The 23470-nt window shown below is 48.1% G+C and overlaps 6 protein-coding genes across 9 annotated transcripts; 3 read left to right on the top strand and 3 right to left on the bottom strand.

Moving 5' to 3' along the window:
• Window positions 1-104: 104 nt before the first annotated feature.
• Window positions 105-1176, bottom strand: BCAS2 (BCAS2 pre-mRNA processing factor). Its single transcript, XM_017180248.3, has 2 exons — window positions 1021-1176; window positions 105-960 (listed from the first exon to the last, which is right to left on the bottom strand). Exons 1-2 carry the CDS (start codon window positions 1093-1095, stop codon window positions 193-195), a joined length of 843 nt encoding a protein of 280 aa, XP_017035737.1. The 5' UTR covers window positions 1096-1176; the 3' UTR covers window positions 105-192.
• A 239-nt stretch (window positions 1177-1415) lies between these two features.
• Window positions 1416-3777, top strand: RpL4 (ribosomal protein L4). The gene is made up of 4 exons (XM_017180247.3): window positions 1416-1574; window positions 1774-1954; window positions 2021-2391; window positions 3027-3777. Exons 1-4 carry the CDS (start codon window positions 1572-1574, stop codon window positions 3672-3674), a joined length of 1203 nt encoding a protein of 400 aa, XP_017035736.1. The 5' UTR covers window positions 1416-1571; the 3' UTR covers window positions 3675-3777.
• Window positions 3778-4018: 241 nt separating this feature from the next.
• On the top strand, window positions 4019-12324 carry mino (glycerol-3-phosphate acyltransferase mino). 2 transcript variants are annotated; one of them, XM_017180244.3, is made up of 8 exons: window positions 4019-4783; window positions 8472-8586; window positions 9343-9507; window positions 9572-10566; window positions 10636-10940; window positions 11004-11341; window positions 11411-11738; window positions 11797-12324. In XM_017180244.3, the coding sequence occupies exons 1-8, from the start codon at window positions 4671-4673 to the stop codon at window positions 12006-12008; spliced, it is 2571 nt and encodes an 856-aa protein (XP_017035733.1). In that variant the 5' UTR covers window positions 4019-4670; the 3' UTR covers window positions 12009-12324. The 2 variants fall into 2 exon arrangements, with proteins under 2 accessions (XP_017035733.1, XP_017035734.1); XM_017180245.3 differs by lacking the exons at window positions 4019-4783; window positions 8472-8586 and adding an exon at window positions 8999-9257.
• Window positions 6587-7742, bottom strand: nenya. Its single transcript, XM_017180249.2, has one exon. It carries the CDS (start codon window positions 7631-7633, stop codon window positions 7043-7045), a length of 591 nt encoding a protein of 196 aa, XP_017035738.1. The 5' UTR covers window positions 7634-7742; the 3' UTR covers window positions 6587-7042.
• On the bottom strand, window positions 12316-19394 carry NSD (Nuclear receptor binding SET domain protein). Of its 2 annotated transcripts, XM_070286557.1 has the most exons (7): window positions 19212-19394; window positions 17265-19145; window positions 16856-17180; window positions 15505-16768; window positions 12923-15389; window positions 12735-12860; window positions 12316-12648 (listed from the first exon to the last, which is right to left on the bottom strand). In XM_070286557.1, the coding sequence occupies exons 3-7, from the start codon at window positions 17157-17159 to the stop codon at window positions 12544-12546; spliced, it is 4266 nt and encodes a 1421-aa protein (XP_070142658.1). In that variant the 5' UTR covers window positions 17160-17180; window positions 17265-19145; window positions 19212-19394; the 3' UTR covers window positions 12316-12543. The 2 variants fall into 2 exon arrangements, with proteins under 2 accessions (XP_070142658.1, XP_017035732.1); XM_017180243.3 differs by lacking the exons at window positions 17265-19145; window positions 19212-19394 and having other exon boundaries at window positions 16856-17251.
• On the top strand, window positions 12375-23469 carry BOD1 (Biorientation Defective 1). 2 transcript variants are annotated; one of them, XM_017180343.2, is made up of 6 exons: window positions 12375-12389; window positions 19697-19934; window positions 19990-20720; window positions 20771-22903; window positions 23133-23174; window positions 23262-23469. In XM_017180343.2, exons 2-5 carry the CDS (start codon window positions 19711-19713, stop codon window positions 23162-23164), a joined length of 3120 nt encoding a protein of 1039 aa, XP_017035832.1. In that variant the 5' UTR covers window positions 12375-12389; window positions 19697-19710; the 3' UTR covers window positions 23165-23174; window positions 23262-23469. The 2 variants fall into 2 exon arrangements, with proteins under 2 accessions (XP_017035832.1, XP_017035831.1); XM_017180342.2 differs by lacking the exons at window positions 12375-12389; window positions 23133-23174 and having other exon boundaries at window positions 19635-19934.
• The last annotated feature ends 1 nt before the right edge of the window (window position 23470 follows it).

Below are 23470 nucleotides of genomic sequence, written 5' to 3'. Positions count from 1 at the left end.
GCACTTTGAGGCGAGCCTAAAAAAATACCAAATTTAAAAATTTCAATCAAATGTAAAATTTGATTCCATAAATTTGGTTTCACAAAAATAAATAAGGATAAAGGTGGTCTTTAAATGCCTTTACTCGTGAACATCATAGTTACAATCCTGCATTATTTTTATAATGGTTATTTAAAGTAGAAATATATCTATCTAAGTTGATGACCCATCGGAAGATTCGTCTTGCGCGGCGGTTGAAGCTTCGTCTTTATCTTCCTCGCCTTGGTCAGCAGTTTCACCCTCGTTGGCATCATTACTATTACTAACACTTGAACTGCTGCCACTGCTCTCGTCCTGTACGTCCTGGCCAAATCCATTAGTGTGCTCCGGAGTAGGAGCCGTGTCATTAGCAGTAGCTGGCGGAGCAAGACTCTCGAGCCTCTGGCGAGCGGCATGCACGAGCTTCTCCAGCTCCGCAGACTCCGTTTCGATCTCGTAGTTCTTGGACACCAACAGCACCCAGTGCGCCTCCAGAGAACGCAGTCTCTCGCCGGCCTGTGTCTGCGCTTGCTTTCGCTGCCAGTTGACGTCCTGGATGTCCTTTTTCAGCTGTTGCAACTGCAACTGCGCCTTTGCCTGCATGGCGGTAAATACCTCGAGGTAGGACTTCCACGCCTCCGTGCCGTAGTCGAGCATCAGGTCCAGGTTGAGAGAGCGCACCCACTGGTGCTCAAGTTGTGCCATAGAGTTCTCAATGGCCTCCTGCCAAGCGGACACTTCTGACAACTTTCCGGACGGAGGCGGAGGCAACTCGTACCTTTTCATGGAAAGCGTTTCCATGGGCAGGCGGTTCTGGATTCGCTCGAACTCGTTGACCATCAGAGGAGTCTCAAATGGCGACGAGGCTGGCAGCGGCAAGTGATCCAAATAGTTTTTTGTAGGGCGATAGCGTCTGCACTCCTCCTCCACCATGGCGAGTGCCTTAAAACGTTGAAATCATTAACAAATACGCCAAACTGGCCGCTTACTTCAATCACATACCGACTCCCTGACTCCCACATCATCGTAGCCGTGATCAATGTAGGGCAAGGCATCCACAATAACTTCTCCGGCCATTATTATTATTTTGTTTTTAATATTTATATTAAAATTTTGCCAATGTGACCGTGGTATTACGGGTAAAAAATACCTTCTGTTACTACAAAGAATACTATAAGCCGCTAGTATTTTGTTCCCAGAAAAAACTGTTAAAACCAGACATTTTTAGATTCTTGAGGCTTGTAGCGTTGCAAAATTTTTCAATCTAGAGGTCCTACTGCTTTGAATTTACAAGACTGATGCCACTGAGCTGTTAACAGGACATAAACAAATGCCGACTAACATGACAGTGTTGACTAACGAACGCAAGCGCTGTTAACTTGACACTCGCCGCTGTTGGGAAATGCAACTCTGCGTTCCGAACGCGTTTGCCAGCACTTTTCCGCCATTTCCGGCAGCTCTCTTTCTTTCTTCGTTCTTCTTACTAAAAAGAGGACGGTATCTGCGTTTGCAGAATATTAAACACCATTCATTGGACTTGAAATTCAACGAAAATGGTGAGATTTCGACCCGGACGCGCGCCGCAACCGCCAGAGACGCCAGCACAGTGGTTTTAACACACGAAACAAACAGAAAATAGTGCGAAAGTGTCTACCTAACCTCCACGTGTTTGGAATGTGCGGCGGTGGCGAAATGTAGTGTTGTGTTTGTGATGCCGACCTTAAAGTAAACTCGAAATCGTTTTATCCCTTGCAGAGCTTAGGCAACGCTAGGCCTCTGGTCTCCGTGTACACGGAAAAGAACGAGGCTGCTAAGGACAAGAACATCTGCCTGCCGGCCGTGTTCAAGGCCCCCATCCGTCCGGATGTGGTCAACGACGTGCACCAGCTGCTGCGCCGTAACAACCGTCAGCCCTATGCCGTGAGCGAGCTGGCCGGTAAGTGGAATGACCTTAAAACAAAAGGTTTAGCGTGGTCTAACACGGATTAATTTATTTCCACAGGTCACCAGACCTCTGCCGAGTCCTGGGGCACTGGACGTGCCGTGGCCCGTATTCCCCGTGTCCGCGGCGGCGGCACCCACCGCTCCGGCCAGGGAGCCTTCGGCAACATGTGCCGTGGTGGACGCATGTTCGCCCCCACCAAGACTTTCCGTCGCTGGCACCGCAAGGTGAATGTCAACCAGCGCCGCTACGCCCTGGTGTCGGCCATCGCCGCCTCCGGCGTGCCCGCTCTGGTCCAGTCCAAGGGTCATGTCATCGATGGAGTGTCTGAGATCCCCCTGGTCGTCTCCGATGACGTGCAGAAGGTTCAGAAGACCAAGCAGGCTGTCATCTTCCTGCGTCGCCTGAAGATCTGGGCTGACATCCAGAAGGTGCGTATTCAAGTGGAGTGGGGAATTTTAAGAAACCGGTTCTGTGGCGTGTAAACATTTTAATTCTATGAAAGGCTGCAATGACCTTGATCTAAAATAACAAAAAACAAAAGTATAATATTCCCATATTTTGGCAAATGAATTAGAATTTTAAAGAATTTGAGATCGGGATTTGAAGTAGTAATATTTGTTAAATATTATCATATTTATCATATTTGTGACTAGCGCTCTAATTTATAAGTTTTACACTTGTAGCGTTAGGAAGGCAAATAAAATCAAATCAAATCAAAAAAGTGGCAGCGCGTAAACAACTGGCTTACTGCATGGTGGTCGGATGTTTGCAAGGTTTCCTGCGTTGCCAGATTATCTGCTCTTCTAGGCGTTACGTTTGAAACCTGATCCAAAGTTTCCATCGTGGTAACGGAAGAGCTACAGCTCAATATATGCAAAGTACTTGTTTCTTTGTTAAATTTAACTTACATTTAATTTAAAATTTAAATTAAAAAAAAATATATTGTTATAACTGAAAGGCGAATAAGCGTAGAATTCAAACTATTCTAATCATATTCCTAGTTTTTAAGAGATTACTAGTCACTGACTAATGCTTTATTCCCATGCTCGTATCCTTTCAACAGGTGTACAAGTCGCAGCGCTTCCGTGCTGGCCGTGGTACCATGCGCGACCGTCGCCGCATCGCCCGTCGTGGTCCCCTGGTGGTCTACCACAAGGACGAGGGTCTGCGCAAGGCCTTCCGCAACATCCCCGGAATCGAGACCATCAGCGTGGACAAGCTTAACCTGCTGAAGCTCGCTCCCGGCGGTCATGTTGGTCGCTTCGTTATCTGGACCGAGTCTGCGTTCTCGCGCCTCAACGATCTGTTCGGCACCTGGAAGAAGCCTGCTACCTTGAAGAAGGGCTACAACCTGCCCCAGCCCAAGATGGCCAACACCGACCTGTCGCGTCTGCTCAAGTCTGAGGAGATCCGCAAGGTGCTGCGCGATCCCCGCAAGCGCGTGTTCCGCAGCAAGCGCCGCCTCAACCCCCTGAGCAACGTGCGCCAGCTGGTTAAGCTGAACCCCTACGCCGAGGTCCTGAAGCGTCGTGCTGCCCTCGCCGCCGAGAAGCGTACCGTGGCCAAGCTGCTGGCCAAGGCCAAGAAACAGAACGTGGAGCTGGCCAAGTCGCACTTTGCCAATGTGGCCACCAAGGCCGCGGCCAACCGCGCCAAGCTCCTGGCCGCCCGCAAGAAGAAGGTCGCCGCCAAGAAGCCAGCGAAGAAGTAACTTACTTTCCCCGTATAGAGCTGACACACTTTTATATTATAATAAACCACAAAAGCTGTATGAATTTTATTCATAATACAGAGCGAAAGTAATACATATTAAACTCTTAGTCTTAGGCACATTTAGTACCGCTCTCTTTTTGCTCGCCTCCAGATGTTCTCGATTCTCTCGCTGCTCGAGTGATCTATTATCACTCGTTCTCACTGATAACGGTGGCTGTGTGGCTGTAGCTTTTGTTATCTTCGTGCTGCGACGATCCCGGTCTTCGTGCACGTTCGCTCGCCACGCCGACCGTACATATTTATTGTCACACGTTAATTGGCATTTAATTAAGCGTCGAGCGTCGCCGCCGACGTTATTCCACGGTGAACGCTCGAGCTGCGCGGTCGAACGTCGCGCATCAGCAGTAAAAAGTGAATCGCCATACCATTCCCGCTCCCGTTCCGAATAAAAACAACAAAGGCAGCGAAAGAATAAAGGACGACGCGACGCGCACTTGATTCAATTAACCGTCGCTGTAATTTCGAGCAATAACCAACCAGCTAGCCGCTGGACCGGTTTCGGAAATAAGCTTGGCTTTTGTTCACTGCATCGGATGCTGGCCAAAAAATAGATGCTATCGGTGTCGGTAATCGCGGACGGCAAGCCAAGCCACGGATCATACGATCTTTTCATGCGCGGGTCGCGACCAATGTCTGGTTATATTGAGTAGAACGCAATAATATAGCCAACCACCACCGATCGGAGCACAGCGAGAGCAGCGGCACAGCAGCTGTCATCTGTCGGAGAGCGCAGAGCGAGCAGAGAGCGCTGGATGCGCGCCGTTTTTCTGCGTCTCCATATTCTTTTCGCACTAGTCGCAGCCACTAAAGGGTCGCCGCTGGTCGCTGGTTTAATCACCAGGGTCGGTCCACATCGGAAATCGGAGAGTACTTCCGATCACTTGGCCGCCGGCTGATACTTGCAAGTCCAGCATAGCACAGCACATACATAACCATGTTGACGACCGTCCTGAACTTTGCCCAGCGCGTCGCCGAGATTTCTTTGCTCGGCGGTATCGAGATTGCATCAGTTGCCCTTATTGTCTACTACATATTCGCCAAGACGAGGTGAGTGTACACGGGCTGCAGCGCCAATGGAAGCCAAATAAATCTCGCCTTGCGGGCACCTATTAACCGGCCTTCCGCCCGCCCCTGCTCCCCTACTCCTCCTAGTTTAAGTAACGCGGCTGAGGAAGAAGCGCCGTTATTTTTAGACGGGCAACTCGCAAGTTATCCAATGCATGCAAAATGAGCCACAGTCATACTTGCCTAAGTCGAATTTTTGAGTCGATCAAGGCAACATAAGTCTAGCCATGAAATATAATTTTAGAAAGTTTAATGTTTCATAAATTCAACAGATCAATGGTATGTGTGTTGCTTAGAGTTGTGTGAATCTAGTGAATTATTTTTTAAAAATTAAATTACTATTTAAAACATTGAACCTCAACAAATAATATTGTAAGGAGTATTACAAATTTTTCAAACGTGATTTCTCAATTACAAAAATTCATATTTGTATGTATGAAGTTGTGCCAATTTTTATAAGGAAAGAATTCTTTCCTGGTGCACAAGAGAATAAATATTTTCTTTGAGTCTTTCTAAAGCTAAAATTTAAATTGATTCCATTTCTACAAATTAATTTATTGTCCTTATCAAGAAAAAGGTGTGATTAAATCAAAAATAATTAAGACAATAACATTATCTTAGCTTTTTTTTTACAAATAATCAGTTAAAATACTTCCAAATGACTATTTCAAACAAAAGTTTTCGTCGTTTTCACAAAGTTTTCCTTGAATCCCAACAAATAATAAAATATATGGAATATAAGATGTCTAATTTAAAATTTCAAAATTTTCAAATATAATTCCAACATAATTCCTTAGTTACTATCAATTCATATGTCCATTTGTGACTATTTTTATACTTTCCTGTTTCTTTGATGAGCTTTAAAGTTACAAATTATTTTGTTAATATTTTTAGAAGGTTATTTTGTGCTTACTTAGAAAAATGTGCGAGTTAATCAAAATAAAAAAAAAAAATAAATATTCGACAATGATATTCTCTTATCTCTTTTACCAATAATCAGTCAAAATATTGGCAAAAAGTTGCCTGTTTTTATAAAAGGTTCAAAGTTTTTCTTTGATAAGTTTCAGTTAGTGAGTTGCGACTGTGGATATGCTTTGTTTTGTTATTGGTCGCACAGGTGGTTGCTCCAATGGCCATGACTCACGGCCCTTTGTCTACTTACGCATGCGTTTGGGGCTCCATAGTGTAGGAATGTAAATTTCCGCCTATCATGCACGTGCTAATGGGGTAGATTCAGACTATGGGGAGGCTGTGCAGTGACGTCAATTGTGTTTTTGTTTACCTCAGCACTAAGACTTTCTTCCGAGCGCCCAGCTCCCACACCACCCTTTTCGTCCACCCACCCAGCGGTCTCGAGGCGCAATTGCCGATGTTGCACTCGAAGAGATAACAACTAAACCCCCCCACCCATTCGACTTGGCCCGCAAATCATTCTTGGCAACAATTATCGGTGCGATTGCCGCTGTTAAATTTGCACCTAATTATCTGATTAAGATTTAACAATAGCTATTTCCGTAATCTCGCTGGATTTCAACCAGCTTCGGGCTACAAAGAAAGTGGGTTCTCATCTCGTATCGGCCATCAAATTCTTACTCGGCCTAGACCCCTAAATAACATTGTTGATTAATTGTCAGAGAAGCAGGCGGCTCCCCGTGAAGACTAAAATACTTTCGAGTGGCTTAGCTGACTGAAATTTTCCACAGCTCGAGATGACCGTTGAGAGTACTCGGAGATTACTACTCAGATTGTTCGTTCCGCTTATGGCCTTCAGAACAAAGATTTACCTTTCCTTGCTTAGGGTGTTATTTATTTGAATATAAGATAAGGTATCTTAAGAAAATCGAATGACATATTAATATCGTGGTCCTCTAATTGAGTAAGATTTAACACAACTGTTCAACTTCAGATCGATTTTCAAGGATAACAACCAAATTATTTTGATAATATTAAGAATGGCTATGAAAGATTACTAATTACAAAAAGTTTTACACTGTTCTTAATCCCAAAGATTAATAACAGATTACTGGTTACAAAAATGTTGACTCTCTTCTTAAGAACTAAATATTAATCCCAATTGATAGGATACTATTAAACAGTGAAAGAATGACCAAGAAAGATTACTGGTTCAAACAATTTTGAATTTCTTCTTAACAACTAAGAATTAATCGCAACTGATAGGATACTATTAAACAGTGTAATCCGAATCCTGGAAGGTAGTCATCGTACGGTTTTCATCTAGATTCATCTTCTGCGTGTGCGTGCCGAATCCAGGCTAGCTCCAAGCGACTCCTCCGACCGTGTGTCATCCGTGGAACTAAAACAGGGGGTCCGTGGACGATGGCGCTTGTGGGCGCTCTTCAAAGCCTTGAAGTCGTCCATGCTGCGACGTCGGACTATCTGCTTCTGCTCATGATATGATATGTAGTCGCGCATTTTCGCTATGCGCATCTTCTCTATGTTGATTTGCTTGTTAAACTGCTCCTCCATTTTGGCATAGCCCTCGAGCTGAAGCTGCAATGCCTTTTCCTCTTGCATCTGGCGCCAGAATCCCACATTGTCCGACGTCCTTTGATCGGACTGGAACTTGCTGATCTTGCGATATAGTTGCAGGAACTTAGTGGGATCCTCGAAATACTGGGCCATGCCGCTAGGCATGTTTCCTGAGATGGGGAGTGTTTGCAAAGTGGGACTGCAAAGCGGACACTTTTGGTCCTTCGAGGTGTCGTCCAGGCAGCTGTCGCAAAGAATGTGATGGCATCGGGAAAAGTGGAAGGTCAAGGCCGGCTCAAGGCTGCGGTTGCGATAGCACTTGTTGCAGTGAAGTCGGAACATATTAACGCTTGTTTTTCGACAAAAATTCAAGTGGAAAAACTAGCTTGGAGTTTAAGAAATCTAACGGATCTTATCCTTGTGTGTTGGTAACACTGCTGTGCGATATACCTTGCATTGATATTTTTAGTTTGTGAAAATCGATAATTCTTCTTCTTGATTTGGGCGGAATTATCGAATAAGCTTAAAAATTAGACTAATTATGCAATTTGTTGTTTAGCATGCAACTTATTTTTTATAACAAGTTGAAGAATAGCATAAAGAAAACAATGTGGCGTTCAAAAAGTGGTATCTAAAGAAAATACGTGCTTTTTATAATGCTTATAAAGACAATACCCATGGAAATTGGTTTTTAACCGACTTTGTAAATAAAATGCAAATATTTAAAGGAAAGTCAGGGTCAACTAATGATTAATAATATAAAATATATATTTAAAAAACGTAATGTTTACTTATGTGTGTATAGTATGATGATTTGCTTTGGGGAAAAAGCCAATCGCTTGCCTAGCCTCTGCCCAACATCAGCTGATTTTCGAATGATGATTCCGCCGTACAAAGCACGCTCAAAGTTCAGTTCTGTGCCATATTTTATGAGCAACTAACTTATCAGTAGCAGGCACTACTTAAAAACTGGTGTACGTTTCCATATAAAAATACCCACACTCCCTTGTCCAGCGGGTATTGAACTCTTGCGAAGTTGGACTGTAGCCCGCTCAAGTGGTCGAATATTAATTGAGAGAGGTGCTGTATTTTTAATGGCGTGCTCCTGATTTCAGCACCACCCACGACACGGCGATTATATTGCAATGTATTGATTGATTGTGCGCTTCTCCGATTACAGGGCACCCGTTATCATCGCTGGCCTGTTTCCCAACCTGAATCTGAGCTACCGCTCGTCCCTGGGCAAGATCAACACCATACGCAGCGACCTCCTGGTCACGCTGCGCTCATCCAACGTAAGTTTTCGCGTCTATCAGCAACCAATCGCTACCCATTAACCCCATATATGTATTATTATGACGCAGCACCAGGATCGTAGCCAGTGTTTTGTAATAGGAGGTACATTTCTTTATTGCTGTGAAATATTAAGTGTTTCTCAAAGTCCATTTAACATTTCGGGCAATAAAATATCAATTTCGTTTTTAGCAGGTTTTATAATCTAATTATTTTTATATACCGGTGATTAAGATAACTGCATTTTATTTTCAGTCAGCTTAAGTGGTCATAAATTTCTTCCGAGAAGTAACTCAACTCAAGTAAAAAAAAATAGATACCGAAATTAAAAGTCAATTAAAAAAGTTAGCATATAATTTAAATTAAAAGTAATGGGGCATAACTTTTCGTTCCACCTCTTAAAAACGTCGAGTATCGGAGATAAGAAAATTTTTCCACTCAATGAATTTCCAATCGCTGTTTTTCAATTTCAAAATACGCGCGGCGTTGCCACCTCATCCTGACAATCGATAACAATCCTGAAAGCTAAGCAGGACCTATCGACCATTTCCTGCAAAAAAGCCGGGCGCATGGTTCCATCTTGTCTTTGAAATTCCGAAAACTTGAAGCTCAATAGGAGAATCCCGTGTTCATAATGGTTGTGAAGGAGTTTCACGCTCGCGGCTGGTTCGAGGTATCCACATTTCTCTCGTCAGCATCTTCTATATATACGTGCGCCAGTTGCATCACAGCATCTCGCTCTGATCGTTTCTTTGCAGGAGCCCAAAGTGCAAAACTCGGTGGCACATGGCATCGGAACCCAGAACATGTTGGAGCTCACCCCGCAGTCGGGCCAGAAGCCGTTCAAGAGGCTCTTCGACTGGGGCGTCGTTTTCCCCTATTTGGCACAGGTGGTGCGTAGCGAGAAGTTTGAGTACCGACAGGTGAGCTTTCCCACTTGATGCCGCGGAGCGTGCACGCTAACCTTGACCCGTCCTCGTCCCCTAGGTCACCGAAATCGTCCACAATGATGTCGTGCTCAAGCACGCCATCAAACAGGCGGCCGAGCTGACGCTGCGAGAGCAGAGGTACGCCAAAAACGGCCATCGACTGCTTACCCGTAGCGCTAGCGGCGATCAGGCGGCGGCGGAGGAAGAGGACGAGAAGCAGGGCATCTCGTACCAGGCCATTCTGCACAAGCAAGAGCAGCGTGCCATCAGCATTCTGAAGGACATGGGCTCTACCCTAAATAATGGTCTGCTGGCCTTCACATCCTGGATCCTGTATAAGCTGCTGCCCTGCTTCCTCTCCGGCGTGGTGACAAACACCAAGCAGATCGAAATGCTCAAGACTGCCACGGAAAAGTCGCCCGGCACTCCGTTGATTTTCGTGCCGCTGCATCGCAGCCATCTGGACTACATAATGGTTACCTGGATACTCACAAACAATGACATACGCAGTCCACTGGTGGCCGCCGGCAATAACCTGCAGATACCCGTCTTCGGAGGCTTGTTGCGCGGCCTGGGCGCCTTCTTTATCAAGCGCAAGATCGATCCAGTTGAAGGCAAGAAGGACGTGCTGTATAGGGCCGCCCTTCATCTGTATCTAACCCACGCCTTGAAGCAGGGCCACAACGTCGAGTTCTTCATCGAGGGCGGACGGACGCGCACCGGGAAGCCCTGCATGCCGAAGGGCGGCATCTTATCTGTGATCGTGAATGCCTTCATGGACGGCAGCATACCGGACGCTCTGCTGGTGCCCGTGTCGGTGAATTACGAACGACTGGTGGACGGGAATTTCGTGCGGGAGCAAAAGGGCGAGAAGAAAATCCCCGAGTCATTCAGCAAGGCAATTTCAGGCATATGGAAGGCCCTTCGATCAAACTACGGCCTAATGCGAATCGACTTCAACGAGCCGTACTCGATACGCGAGCTAGTCAACTCGTACAACAAAATCGCTCGGGAGGATGGCAACATGGCGAAGGTATACAAGCCAGCAGCCAGGTGGGTCACAGACCATCATATAAACAGCTTTTAATGTTCAAGTTCCATCTATAATTATCTTAATTCTAGAACCCTCCAGCACAATCAGTCCACATCCTCGCTGTACGGCACCGATGTGGTGTGCGAGGAGCACCGCAATCTCATCGAAAGCATCTCGCGCCAGGTGGTCTTCGACTGTGCGGCAGCCACCTCTGTGATGTCTACCAATGCGCTTGCTTTCCTCCTACTCACCCGCTACCGAAACGGCGCCGAGGAGCAAATCCTGGCCGCAGCCTTGGACGACTTACGAAACTCTTTATACGGCTGTAAAGACATTGGGTTTTCCGGTGAATCCTCCCAGATCCTGGCATACGCCTGCGACCTGCTTGGCTCAGGTAGCTAATGCGCTGTGTACATGTGTGTGTTTTACATCTTGCTTAATTGAGTTTGTATTTTAGGCCTAGTCACTCGCACTCGAGATGAGAACGGTCGCCTGGTCATTAGGGCTGTGAGTTCCGTGGAAAGCTTTATTGAGCTGGCCTACTACTCCAACATGCTGACCCCGCACTTTGCCCTGAGTTCAATACTGCTGACCACGTTCCATGCGCTGCTGTCGGAGGTTGAGAACAAAAACGAAGCCAAGGTGTCGCGCAAGAAGCTGATGGACAATGCCTTGGAGAACTGCCAGATCTATCGATATGAGTTCATATTGAACAAGCCCACGCAAGTGCTGGAGAGCTTGCTTTACAAGCACTTGGACGATCTGTTGATCAGCGGATGCATCCGTGCAGAGCAGGTACCGTAGCATAGTCCTTATGAAATCCCATTTTAGATTGTATTAAGGGATTCATGTTTTTGTGATTAGTTGGACGTCGAGGTAGAAAATGCCGAGGAATCAAAGCGCTTGGCTCGCAGCCTGGCCGCCGACTGTCTCGATGACGACGCTGAGGATGACTATCTGCACGTGGCCAACGGTGATAGTGACGGTGATGCCACACAGTTGCTGTTCGCCAGCGAAACACTGCAGCAGCAGCGTTACATTTGCGAGGTGCTGGCGCCCTTTGCCTGGACATACGTGACTGTGGCGCACTCCCTGCAAATACTCCACCGGAACTCCATGCTGGAGTCCGAGTTCATTAGCTTTGTGATCAACGATCTGACCGGCAAGGTCAGGCGTGGCAGCTGCCTCTATGGTAAGGACCATCGCAATGCCACCGCCGAGTGTTACTTGAATTTGATTTTGCATTCCAGCTGAGAGCATATCCACGGACTCTGTGCGCAACTGCCTGAAGCTGCTGGAGAAGTGGTCCGTGATCGAGGTGTGCAACCAGCAGGGCCTGCGCCTGATCTCACTCAACACGCTCTACGAGATGTCTCGGGAGTCGCTCAATACGATCGTCAAGAAGATCGACGCCATTGTGCCAAAATTTAATGCTGGCCACTTTGCCGAAGCAACGCCCTAACCGACGCTGGGCCTTGCTTTACTTTTGAAACAGACTCTTTTTTTTTTGTACTCATTGTATAGTGTATATCATCCACTTAAGATTAAAGTGCATACTCTTTTAGATCTTAGCCTTGGATATGTCTAGTTTTATAGTCATATGCGAGTTTATATATGCCAAAGTGCTAGCTTTACTACAACTAAAACCGAAAACCTTGAAATAAGAACAAATGTTTTCCAGGCGTGAAATGAAAACCAAAACTATATCATCCATACGGAACTGATTGATTAAACTTTACCATTTTATATAAATATAGACGAGTAGACGCTTAAAAGAGCATCTTGGTTTATTTTAATAACTTTATGCTGGTGAACAAACTGCGAACCAATTGGTCTACTAAACGTAAGTAACTAACTGTGTGGTAAATAAATACAGGTGGCGCAGGTAAAAGGCGGAGGCTCGGCTCCGCAATACAAAAACAATGAATGTTAAAAAATATATAGCTTGAGTCATCATAATTCATAAGCCTAGGTAACCCCTTTTGGGTGCTTCTTGGCTATGTGGGCTTCTTAATTTTCTTGACATGGATGCGAAAGGCAGGAGCACCTTTCCCGCGACGCATCTGCTTCAGTTTATCGGCGGTCTTTCCCTTGTTTGCCTCCTGAAGGGGGAAATTAAGATTAGTTTACTTTATGAAATTTAAGATTAAGATTATTAGCTGAATTAATTTGTGGACATCCTACTCACCTTGGCTGGGACATTCTTGAGCTTGCCACCGATCTCCCCTGAACAGCGTGTTGCCCCGCAGAAGCATGACTTTTTGCGGTTGTTCATGAGGTCAGCCCACAGATAGTTGAAGGTAAGCTCGGTGTTCTGCTCAGGGAAATCAGGAAACTTATCAAAATGCTCTGTGTTCTCAAAGTTATTTTACGTACCGCGGGTATGTCCTTGATGGCAAAGAGACCCACGCGATGGATGCTGTTCACGGTCCACTTCTGGGTCTCGCAGTTCGGCTCGCACGAATGATTCATGAAGCGGGCCAGGTTGCCCTTCGGTCCCGCGTCGATTATGAAATCCTTCTCCACGCCCAGAAAGTAGTAGTTCTCGTCCCTGTCCCGCTGCTTCTGAACCATGCGCTGCTGGAACTCGGCGTGGTTAATCACCTCGCCGACATATTCAATCACGAAATCACCCTGGGCAATGGGCTCCCGGCACACCAGTCCGAATCCCCGCTCGTTCATGTAGACCACCTCCAAAAGGGGCGTTTTGCGCAGCTCAAACATTTGGTTCTCGCAACGCTGGCCGGCACGGCAGATTTCGGGATTGCACTCGTTAAACAGCAGGCGGTTGATGCAGCCAGAGTCGGGGCCGCAGGGATGCTCGGCATCGGATGGGCAGCCGCAGGCACTGATATCCTCCATGTTCGGAGTGAAGCGCAATGGCGGCACCGCCTTGTTGGCCTTGATCCTCACGTAGGGCGGCGGATGCAGCTTACTGGCGCTCTGCCGGCCAATGGCCTGTTCCTTCCGGCGCTCCTTGACGATCTGCAGAAACCGCGTTGCTTCCTCCACGCCAGTGTTGTAGTATCGGTGCAACAGAGTCTTTGTCCTCTGAGTATCTCCTACGAGCTTGTCGCCCTCAATGTAAAGGTAAACACGACGCCGCGATATCCAACCGTGATCGTGGGTGCCGAAGAATCGCACAACGAAATCGTTGTCTCCGTGGGGCTTCTTCAATATGTTCTTGGGTATCTCGGGGGGCGGCAGGATAATTGCCGGCCACCAGCGGAAGTTGTTGAACTTGGCCCACACTATCTCGCCGTACAGCGGCATTCGTCCGCTCTCGCACTCCTCGCAGATGTAGTTCTCGCTCTTCTCGATGGGAATATTGCGGCAGTGGGCGTGCACCGCGATGGGGCAGGTCTCGCAGCAGAGCAGTTCGCCGCCCTTTACGCAGATGCAGCACCAAATTACGTTGAGGTGCGCGTCCGACTTGTTTATGCTGTGTCGCGGACAGATGATGTGGGTGGCAGTGAGCATCCTGGTGCCGGCTGGAATGCAATGCGAGTCCTGGTGATACGTGGCCGGGCAGCGGACACACTTGGCCAACTTGGAGTTTCCCACCTGTTGAAACTTGCCGCTGGGATCGAGCCACACGCAGGTGTGGCACACGTGCCGCGGGCAACGCGGCGAAGGCTTGCTGGTGTTGGCTTGGGGCCAGTACTTGCAGCAGTCCGTATGAAAGCGCTTGCCGCACATGGGCTGGCCACAGGTCAGAAGATTATTCTCGGTGGCGGCTTGTGGTAGCTGGGATTCCTCCTCGTTAGATGGCGGCTCTATCTGGTGACATATAACACAACCCTCGACTTGGCCTGATTCGCATTCGTGACACACCAAGGGAGTGCTGCTTGTGGTGTACACCGCGGCATCGGCTGTTATGTGTTCCGAATCGGTAGGACTGGGCGACTTGGAGGTGGACGGTTGGAGGGACAAGTCCTTCTTTTGACCGCCTGCCTTGGGCATTTTCTGTCCCGACTTCTTGCGTTCCAAACAGTCGGCATGCAGCCAGCTGTTGCAGCCGCTGGAACATCGCTGCAGTTCGTAGCCCGGCTCGTAGCAGTATTTGCACACCGGCTCGCGGGTTAGCCCACGAAAGAGATACTTGCTGTCCAGCTGCAGGATGTCCTGGACCACTTCGTCAATGGGCCGGTTGAGAGCCTTCTTGATCTTCGGCACCTCCAAGATCCGGCGTTCCGCCGATGGCTCCGTGAACGTAGGACTGGGCGCCACCACAGGTGTCATGCTGCGTCGTACCATCAGCGTTTTTAAGCGATTCGAGAGCCGCTTGATGGTGCCAACTCCCCGACCACGCTCCAACACCGAAGAACCAAGCTGCTGATCCATATCGCCGCTGGCTATGTCCCGCTCCAGCTCACGCATCTGGATGTACCTCAGCGACCAGATGTTGCTGACCACGCCGAGCAAAACCTTCTCCACCCTCTCCTCCGACCGGTGCACCATCACGTACTCCTTGACAGCATCGAAAAGCTGGCCGAACTCGGGATTCTCGTAGATGCTGGCATCCGGAGTGAGGATCTTATCAGTGCTGCTTCCAGCTTGGGCCTGGACCTGGCCTGGTAATGGGGTCACAGCCAGGGAATTCGAGGTGCCAGTTTCAGCCTCGTTGCCGTCGCTCAGCTTACGCCGTTTGGCCCGCATCTCGTTCTTGACCTTGACGGGTGAAAAGGCGGGACTGAAGGGAGACTCGGACCGCTCCCGCTTCAGGTCGAGCATCAGTGGTCTGTTGTGCAGATTGTCATTCGAGTCGTACAGACTGCTGCCCACATCCGAGGTGTCCTGCATCATGGAACTGGTTCGTTTGCGCCGTTGCTTATTAATAGTGCTGGAAATAGGGGAAGGGGAAGAGCTGTTTCAGATTGCGATTACACCAAAGGTCACGATCGGGATCGGATTATTGGATTAAAATTATTGCTAAAAAAAAAAGCATAAACACTTACACAACGCTCTCATAGATTTCAAAGAACTTCTCAAGACGTTCGGCGTACGGGAGCTGGGTCACGATCTGGGCCTCATCAATGGCCTGATGCCAAATGGCAATCTTCGTCTTCTTGGGCACCATTTGCCGGTACTTGGCGCTCCTTGGACCATGCCGGACCAGCACTTCCTCACGCTGCTCCTCGAACGCCTTGAGACCGGCAAAGGGCAGCAGATTTTCAGGCTTTATCCAGTTGCGCCTTCCGTTGTCCGCGAAGAAGCGCACATGCACCTGGATGGGCATCGATGTATTGTCCACGGACGCCCGCTGTGGATGACTCTGCACGTTGCCAACGATCTGATCTAACGGATCCGGACACACCATACACGGCCAGAAGCAGTACGTGAAGATCTTGCCCCAGAACAGATCACCCACTTGATAGGTGGGCCAACCGGGATCGGTGACAATGGACATACCCTTGGCGCTGTCTATGCTCACAGAGGAGGGCGATTTCACCATGCTATTCACCTCGGAGGCAGTGGAACTCAGGTCAGGTGGTGGTGACCTCATATCCACCTCTGTGGAGGCGGCCATGGGCAAGGCAAATGTTAGTTCCTTTGCTTCTTCGCTTACGATAGTTTCAGCTTTAGCCAACTCGCTAGTTTGCATATCCACTTCGGCTTGCAAGCAGGAACTATCCTTCGGACTCACAACCAGCTGCACGGCAGGCACAGCTTCAGTCTCAGCATCAGTCTCGGATTTAATAATGAGTGCGATTTGGCTATTTTCGTTCGAGGTCTGTTCATTGGAAGGACCCTCCTTGTCCTGGGACTCTGGCTTCTCTTCAATGTCAGCAATGGCCTCGCCTGCCTTCGATTTGGTCATTCGCTTCATTTTGCGCTGCTTTAACTGCTTTCGAACCTGCATGCTCCCATGGTCCTCGGCATCCGCCTCAAAGCCTGTGCTGTTGGGCGAATTGGCGCCGTTCTTGATCAACAGCTTCTCGATGGGGCTCATGTAGCTTTGGCTTCCGCCGCGGTCGTGCAGCTGCGCGCCTGCGCCGCTTAGGGTGTCACCTTCCCTGGTGGTATTGGGTGATGCATTGTCCTGGAACAGGATCTCGCCAGTACTGCTGCTGTTGAGGGCAGCCGCCGCTTGGTTGGCGCGTCGGCGTGTCGAGCGAACCGTGTCGTCAGAGTCGGATAACGGCGTGGGTGAGTTGGCGTTGGCAAAGCCAATGTATTTGGGGCTCAGGTTCGACTGTAAATTGATTAGATCGCGCTTCCCTGAAACGACACACGGAGGCGTACAGCAAGCATGCACATTAGCATATGGTCGGCATAAGGCGGGGAACGCTCTATTGTTGTACTCACTGATCACAGCGGAGCGCCGTGGCTGCTGCTGCTGCTGGTGTTTGCCTGTAAGCGTATGGGTGTCCACGTCCGCATCAGGGTCCGCCTGATCCGTCGCCTCGGCATCGGCAGCTGCACTTGGAGTTTCTGTGACTTTTGGTTGGTGCTCCGTGGGCTGTTGGGCGTCCAAAACTTCTGATGCCACCGATTCGGCGTTGCCCGCAGCTCCTTCGTCGGTGGCCAGTTCGGACGCGGAATGGAGCAGTGTATTGCTTTGGGCTCCTCCACCCTCTATTTCGGAGTGTGAACCCGCGGTCAATTTCATTATGTAGATTAATTTCGCTACCTATAAACCAAATACAAAAGAAAACTAATTCCAAATAACAAGCGCTCGCTCGCGTGCGCCAAAAACGCTGTTGAGTGACCGTACCTGGCATCCATAAAAAGAGCGAATTTGCCCCTCCGCGGCACTTGGTCACACTGACTCGCGGTTCTTGGTGTTGCCAGACTGGGCTAGGAAAGTTTCCTCTTTTTCTTCATTTTTCGAGGATCTTGCGGAAAAGCTAGATTTTCCTTGAAAAAGACCCGGATAACCATAGAAAAAGGATCGCGAACGGATCAAGTGGCTCATTTAACCCACAATGTGATCGGAATTCAGGAAAAATGCGAATATTTTCATACTTTTTGAGAATATTATAATTGCAATCAGAAGCTAACAACGCACTGATGGAGTCATTTCCTACCCTATAAAGTATATACATGTACATATATTCTTGTTAAGCATCATCAGACGAACAGTTTTAGCCATGTCTGAAGAAAAACAAAATTTTTAACCCTTTTTCCAAAAATTTCATTATGGATTAGATCACTCAAATTGTCAAAATTTGACCAAAAGAGTGATTTCTTAAAATTTTAATTTAAAAAAGACAGCACCAAACCGTTTTCCGAATTGAAAATAAAGCATTTTTAGCTTAGTTATGATAGATGTCAAATTCAGAACCTGGGTTGGTTTTTTTTTTTTTTTAATTCAGCTATTCAAATGGATTTCAATGGAAATGACATTACTATATCCTTTTACGGTATGGTCTTATAAGCATTTTACACGATTTAAGAGAATGACGTTTCCCCAAATTCCATAGACCCCACCAAATCCCATTGTCTGTGTCCAATGAGGTCTTACAGTCGTAGTACTTTCCATTCAAATTGCTGAAAATTTCAATAACATATATGTTTACCATTCAGCTCCGATCCACCACCCGAAGAATTCGAAGTATATCTCCGAACCAGGAAGTGTTTTAATAACCAAATATTGATTATTTTCACTTTTCCGCAAGAAATCTCCAGCATTTCCAGAATATTGACCGAGACTTTTCAACTTGTAGTGTTCTGCTTGGCCGCCAACTACAAAGTGATCATATCTAGCGAAAGCTTTCGCATCATCGAAATCCACGAGTTCAATATATAATTCGTGTCTTCTGCTTGCAGTCAACACGTGTATTTTATCACAACCAAGCCAGAATTCTCTGCTTAGGTCACCAAAGCCATTAAAACAATCCAGGTTCGATCCCTTAGTATCAAATGCAACACGTCCGTCGATTCGACGCTGTATAACCATCCAACCAGGACCAGCTGACGGGAGATCCTCAAAAACTACTGCGAAGCGGCTGGCTGGAGGAAGTGACACAAATTTAATTGAAGGGATTTTGGTGCAGTTAAGAAGCACTAGGGCATTACTGTTATCTACCGTAGCCCCACCCTTAGATTGTTTTTTAAGCAATTCACTTATCTTGGCTGTATCTTTTTCCGCTTGGGCTTCGAGCTTTGAGATGTGCTCATCTTTCTCTCTTAGACTGCATTCATATTTCTGCGTTTTATCTTTCAAATCAGATAGTAAATTGTTTTTTTGCTTAAGTTCGAATCCCATTTCCTCAATTTTGACACTAAGATTGTAAATTGTCATTACATCGCTTTCAGTTACCTTTGGGTTTTGACAATCCTTTGTTACAGGTTTATTCTTGCCTGAGTCGAGCGAAGTTTGCAGTTCAATCAGTTGACTCTGCAGGGCTTTTATGATTAAGTCCTTACTTTGTGTAATTACATCGATTGATGTTTTTAGCGAGCTAATAACAACCTCCTTATCTCTGGTCTTTTCCTTTTCACTCGCCAAGTGAATGTCTGCTATAGTTAACTTGCCAGTCAGCTCGTTTATTTCGGTTTGCTTCCGTCTAATAGTTCTTTTAAGTCCTTGGATGACCCGGGTTTGATCGCCAACTCCATTGCTCAGAATTTCCAAATCCGAATCGCTACTTTCCTGAAATTATGCATGATGTGTTCCCAGTTTTTAAGCAAGAGTTAAATAGGGAATACTCGCACTTACGGAATTATTTTCAGTGGTTGAATCAAGTGCTGATTCGCAAGGCACTTGGGAGAGTCCGTTAAGGTTGTTACCGGGTTGCATGACGCTGGTATTGCGAGTATGCGCTTTTAAACAAATAAATAAAGGAGCTTTAAAATTTAATTCCGATCTCTAGATTACCGTGTGACCAAAGTGCAAAAAAATATAATAGTCGAGATATCGCCGTTTTAAAAGCATCGATAGAATTTATGATAAAATTGTTTTTTTTTTTTAGCCTCTTACCAGAGTAAGAACTATCAACGGTTCAAGAGCCTGAAGGGGTTTTTAGGGTTTTTTTTTCCCTTGTTCCCGTGGGTTTTCCCGTGTTTTATGGCAGCGCCAATGTCGTGTCGTGAGCCCTTCACGAGTTATCTGTAATCGATTCAAGTGTGACCAGCTGCCGCCGAGCCGTAAATCCGCGTAAATCCCATGTTAACAAATATACATCGATGTCGATGTTTATGAAGCTGAACAACACAACATGGACGAATTTATAAAGACGCTCATTGCTGAGGTCAAGTCCCAGGGAGTTTTCGACGAGTTTCGCTTCAACTGCTGCCTGGCGGACGTGGACACGAAGCCGGCGTACCAGAATGTTCGCACCCGTGTGGAGACTGCGGTCAACGACTTCCTGGCCAAGCAGCACTGGACGCCAGACACCAACAAGGTGCAGCTGCGGGAGAGGCTGCGCAAGCACCTCCTAGAGTGAGTACATGGGATGAAGATTTGTTAACATAAATAGACATCTCGTGTGCTGTAGCTCCGAGGTGCTGAACAAGGGTGTGGACCAAATCGTGGACCAGGTGGTCAACCCCAAGGTCGCCACCATATTCGAGCCAAAGATCGAGAGCATCGTCTACAAGTACCTGGGCATCACCCCGCCCCCACCGCCGCCGAGGCCACCCGGGCCTCTCTTGCCCGCTCCGCCTTTGCCGCCATTTGCTGGCCACATGAACGGCAGCAGACTGCTCAGGGTGGAGACTGGCGCTGATGGGCTGATGCCCACCGACCTGGAACAGATCAGTCCGGACTCGGACCAGGCCACCGTCAAGTCGGACCTGAAGGACGAGAGTAAGGACGACGACCTGCCGCCCGGAGTTGACGACGAGAGGAACTTTGATGAGGACACCTCGCCCTCGTACGAGCCGTTGAGCGATGACAAGCCTGGCTCGAGTAAAGACCTGAACAATGGCTTGCTGAATCATTCGGACTCGGTCAATGGGGTCTCGCAGGCGTCGCAGCTCTCACAGGTGTCCAGCGACAGCCGCCTCACGATGGCCTCCTCCACGGAGTCTGTGGCGGAGATACAGCGTGCCGCGCCCGCCAGCAACAGCGTAGAGCTGATAGCCAACATGCCCGCCAATATATCGGAGGAGGCGCAGATGCCAAAGTTCAGCGAAAACTCCAGCGATGCGAGTGTCGCTGTCGGCGTGGACAACTGCAGTCGGCAACTGCACTTTGATATTAAGCAGGATGCAATTACCTTTGAGGGTGAGTTTGTCCCAAAACATGTTTATTCTTAATAAATATATTTCTTTTAGGCACTGAGCGAAGAAGTTCCGTGTCGGGCACGAACGGTGGTCCACTCGAACTGTCCATTGAAGATGCCATTATGTCGGAGGTGAAGGCGAATATAGATGATGCTAACAATGCCAGTATCGAGCCGAAACATGTTCCACAACCGCCACTACCACCATTACCGAAAGTTGAGCCGGAGCCCGTTCAACCACCAGCACCACCAGATGTTGAGCCGGAACCTGTGCAGCCCCCACCACCGCCACCACCAGAAATTATGGAGGAACCTGTACAGCCACCAGAACCTACAGAAGTCAAGCTAGAACCTGTGCAGCCTTCACCACCTCCAGAAATAAAACCTGAACCTGCACAGCCATCAACCCCGCCAGAACTTAAGTCAGAAAGTGAACCCTGTCAAAAAGTAGAGCCCCCTGCCACTTCGCCAGCTACGGAGAGTGGCATTGGATCCCTTTCAGAGCCTGTTGTTGAGGATGCCAGCTTGAAGGACTGCAAGAGTCCCTTAAAACAGGAACTACAGGAGCCGCACACCGAGGCAGACAAAGTCAAGGAGGAGAAGACCAAAGTATTTGCCCTTCCAGAAGAGGCTGAGGCACTCAAAGGTGCTACAGCCTCGCCTTCCTTGACGTCGTCACAGTCTAAGAGTAGCTCACGGGATAAGGATAAAGATAAGGAGCGAAGGCATCACAGTCACTCGGATGAGAAGCAGCGGCGTAGGAGCAGAGATCGGGATCGTGACCGTGACCGCGATCGCAGTCGGGATAAATCGCACAGCAAACATTCCTCAAGCTCCAGTTCCAAACACTCCTCATCGCGCTCATCCAGCTCGCAGCATAGAAGCAGCAGCTCCAAAAATGACAGGAGCTCTACAAGCTCATCGAGCAAAAGTCATCGGGAGTCATCCTCCTCCAAGCGGACGTCATCCACTTCCTCGTCGCGCCACGAATCCTCCTCCTCCTCCTCGCACAAGAAACACAAATCGAGTTCATCTTCGTCCCGATCGGACCGGGATAAAGACAAGGATAAGGAAAGGGAGAGTCACAGTAGGAGCCACCACAGCAACAGTAGTTCCTCGTCCTCTTCCAAGAGGAAGGATCAAGACCGAGGGCGCGATCGTGATCGCCACAAATCTAACAGCGCCACGACAGCACCAATTCAGGATGATCACACGGAGAGCAAGACGAAGCTAAATAAGCGCAGGAGTTCCGACTCCAACGATGAGGGCAAACCTCCTGGTTCTGGTTGTCCACCAAAGAGCTCCCGGATAGAGGGGGCGCCGGAAAAAGCCGTCGAGTCGGCGGTGGAGAATGGCAACGGCACGAACGGTAACTCCAATGGTGGCAGTGGCAGCAATGGCGCCTGTGACAGTGTTAATGGCGTTGTTATCGTCAGCGACATACTGCAGCAATCGTCAAGTAGCTTTATTGAACTGACTGCTGGTAGCCAGTCACAGAAGGAGGAAGATGACAAAAAGGACGAGGTGGCTGAGAAAAGTTTAGATCAGAGAGCAGAGGAGCCGGCTGCCCAAGAGAATCGGTTAAGTGGAGAACCTCAAAAGGATGATAAGGTTGAATGCGTACCTAATTTTCCTGACGAGGAAAGCAAACGCGTTGATGGCTTGGAAGCGCAATTAGTAGAACCGGAGGGTATATCGGAGGATCCTGCAGGGCCTTCAGATGGAAGCTTACCAGAGAATATGCAGAAAGAGGCTGTGAAACCAGAGCATATGCCCGCCCCACCAATCCCTAACTCTAGTGCTGATGAACTCGCTGAAGACCCTGTAACCCACTTTGAGGAAAACGCTGACGAGTTTACGGACCGTCTGCAGCTCATCAATAGACTGATTGAGGATAACCAGAATCTGGTGAACCAGCTAGGCGAGGACCATGATCAGGTAGAGGTGGCTCACATACGGGAGACTCGCAGGAGAAGTGGAGTTAAGCGGAGATGTAGCAGCCTCCAGGAACAGCCACAAGTCGGACGGGAATCGACACCGCCGCCGCTATTCGCCACCCTGGGTAGCAGCACCTCTGGCAGTCCCACGAAGAGGCTGCGTCAGGAAGAGCCGAAGTCATCGCCCACGCCCTCCGAGGCGAGCGTCAATTCCAAGGAGAACGAGGCTCTCGAGAAGCAGGAGCGCGGTACGTACTACGTTGATTCATAACAAAGTATCAAGTATTGTCAAGCCAGTCAGTTTGTATGCAAGGGAAGTGATCTCAGGGTGAATCGAATCTAGTGAATATCCCAGACATTTTCGATCCATCCCACAACTAACACATCACACGCTCATCCTCATTGTGATTTCTCTACCACCTCTATTTTCTCTCCACATGCATCCACATAATTTAATAAATTAATAAACATATGTAGCTGTGTGTGAGGCTGGCCCTAGCCAAAGCTAAGCCGTGCTGGGTAAGCGCCTCTCTGCGCGACCTTCGGTTGCCGACGCTGTGAGAGTGATTCTGCGAGGAGTGATTAATGCGCTTGTTTATTCTGCAGACGCCTTGAACGCCCGGAGATTCAGCCAGAAGCTCTGCCAGCAGCAAAGGTACACCAACGATGATCTCTACAAGCCCCGTCCAATCCTGTCGCAGCGTTCTCGTCGCCGGGGCCTGGACTCAATCCTCTAGCTATATCGAATCGAACTGTTATCCGGATAAAATAAAAAACAGGCAATTGTTGTTGATGCATTTGACATAAAACAAAAT

Source organism: Drosophila kikkawai, chromosome 3R (assembly GCF_030179895.1).
Source record: "Drosophila kikkawai strain 14028-0561.14 chromosome 3R, DkikHiC1v2, whole genome shotgun sequence".
Classification (NCBI taxonomy): Eukaryota; Metazoa; Arthropoda; class Insecta; order Diptera; family Drosophilidae; genus Drosophila; species Drosophila kikkawai.
This window is presented reverse-complemented; position numbering and strand designations above follow the sequence as displayed.

What these genes read in the sequence shown, in the direction of transcription:
- BCAS2 (XM_017180248.3), bottom strand. Translation starts at nt 1,095, where the DNA reads ATGGCCGGAGAAGTTATTGTGGATGCCTTGCCCTACATTGATCACGGC. An exon ending in ATGTGGGAGTCAGGGAGTCG is followed by an intron (nt 961 to 1,020) that starts GTATGTGATTGA and finishes CAACGTTTTAAG; the next exon opens with GCACTCGCCATGGTGGAGGA.
- RpL4 (XM_017180247.3), top strand. An exon ending in TGCCGTGAGCGAGCTGGCCG is followed by an intron (nt 1,955 to 2,020) that starts GTAAGTGGAATG and finishes TTATTTCCACAG; the next exon opens with GTCACCAGACCTCTGCCGAG. An exon ending in TCTGGGCTGACATCCAGAAG is followed by an intron (nt 2,392 to 3,026) that starts GTGCGTATTCAA and finishes TCCTTTCAACAG; the next exon opens with GTGTACAAGTCGCAGCGCTT.
- mino (XM_017180244.3), top strand. Translation starts at nt 4,671, where the DNA reads ATGTTGACGACCGTCCTGAACTTTGCCCAGCGCGTCGCCGAGATTTCT. An exon ending in TCACGCTGCGCTCATCCAAC is followed by an intron (nt 8,587 to 9,342) that starts GTAAGTTTTCGC and finishes GTTTCTTTGCAG; the next exon opens with GAGCCCAAAGTGCAAAACTC. An exon ending in AGAAGTTTGAGTACCGACAG is followed by an intron (nt 9,508 to 9,571) that starts GTGAGCTTTCCC and finishes CTCGTCCCCTAG; the next exon opens with GTCACCGAAATCGTCCACAA.
- nenya (XM_017180249.2), bottom strand. Translation starts at nt 7,633, where the DNA reads ATGTTCCGACTTCACTGCAACAAGTGCTATCGCAACCGCAGCCTTGAG.
- NSD (XM_070286557.1), bottom strand. Translation starts at nt 17,159, where the DNA reads ATGAAATTGACCGCGGGTTCACACTCCGAAATAGAGGGTGGAGGAGCC. An exon ending in GAAATCTATGAGAGCGTTGT is followed by an intron (nt 15,390 to 15,504) that starts GTAAGTGTTTAT and finishes CCCTATTTCCAG; the next exon opens with CACTATTAATAAGCAACGGC. An exon ending in CCATCAAGGACATACCCGCG is followed by an intron (nt 12,861 to 12,922) that starts GTACGTAAAATA and finishes TTCCCTGAGCAG; the next exon opens with AACACCGAGCTTACCTTCAA.
- BOD1 (XM_017180342.2), top strand. Translation starts at nt 19,711, where the DNA reads ATGGACGAATTTATAAAGACGCTCATTGCTGAGGTCAAGTCCCAGGGA. An exon ending in CTGCGCAAGCACCTCCTAGA is followed by an intron (nt 19,935 to 19,989) that starts GTGAGTACATGG and finishes CGTGTGCTGTAG; the next exon opens with CTCCGAGGTGCTGAACAAGG. An exon ending in GGATGCAATTACCTTTGAGG is followed by an intron (nt 20,721 to 20,770) that starts GTGAGTTTGTCC and finishes TATTTCTTTTAG; the next exon opens with GCACTGAGCGAAGAAGTTCC.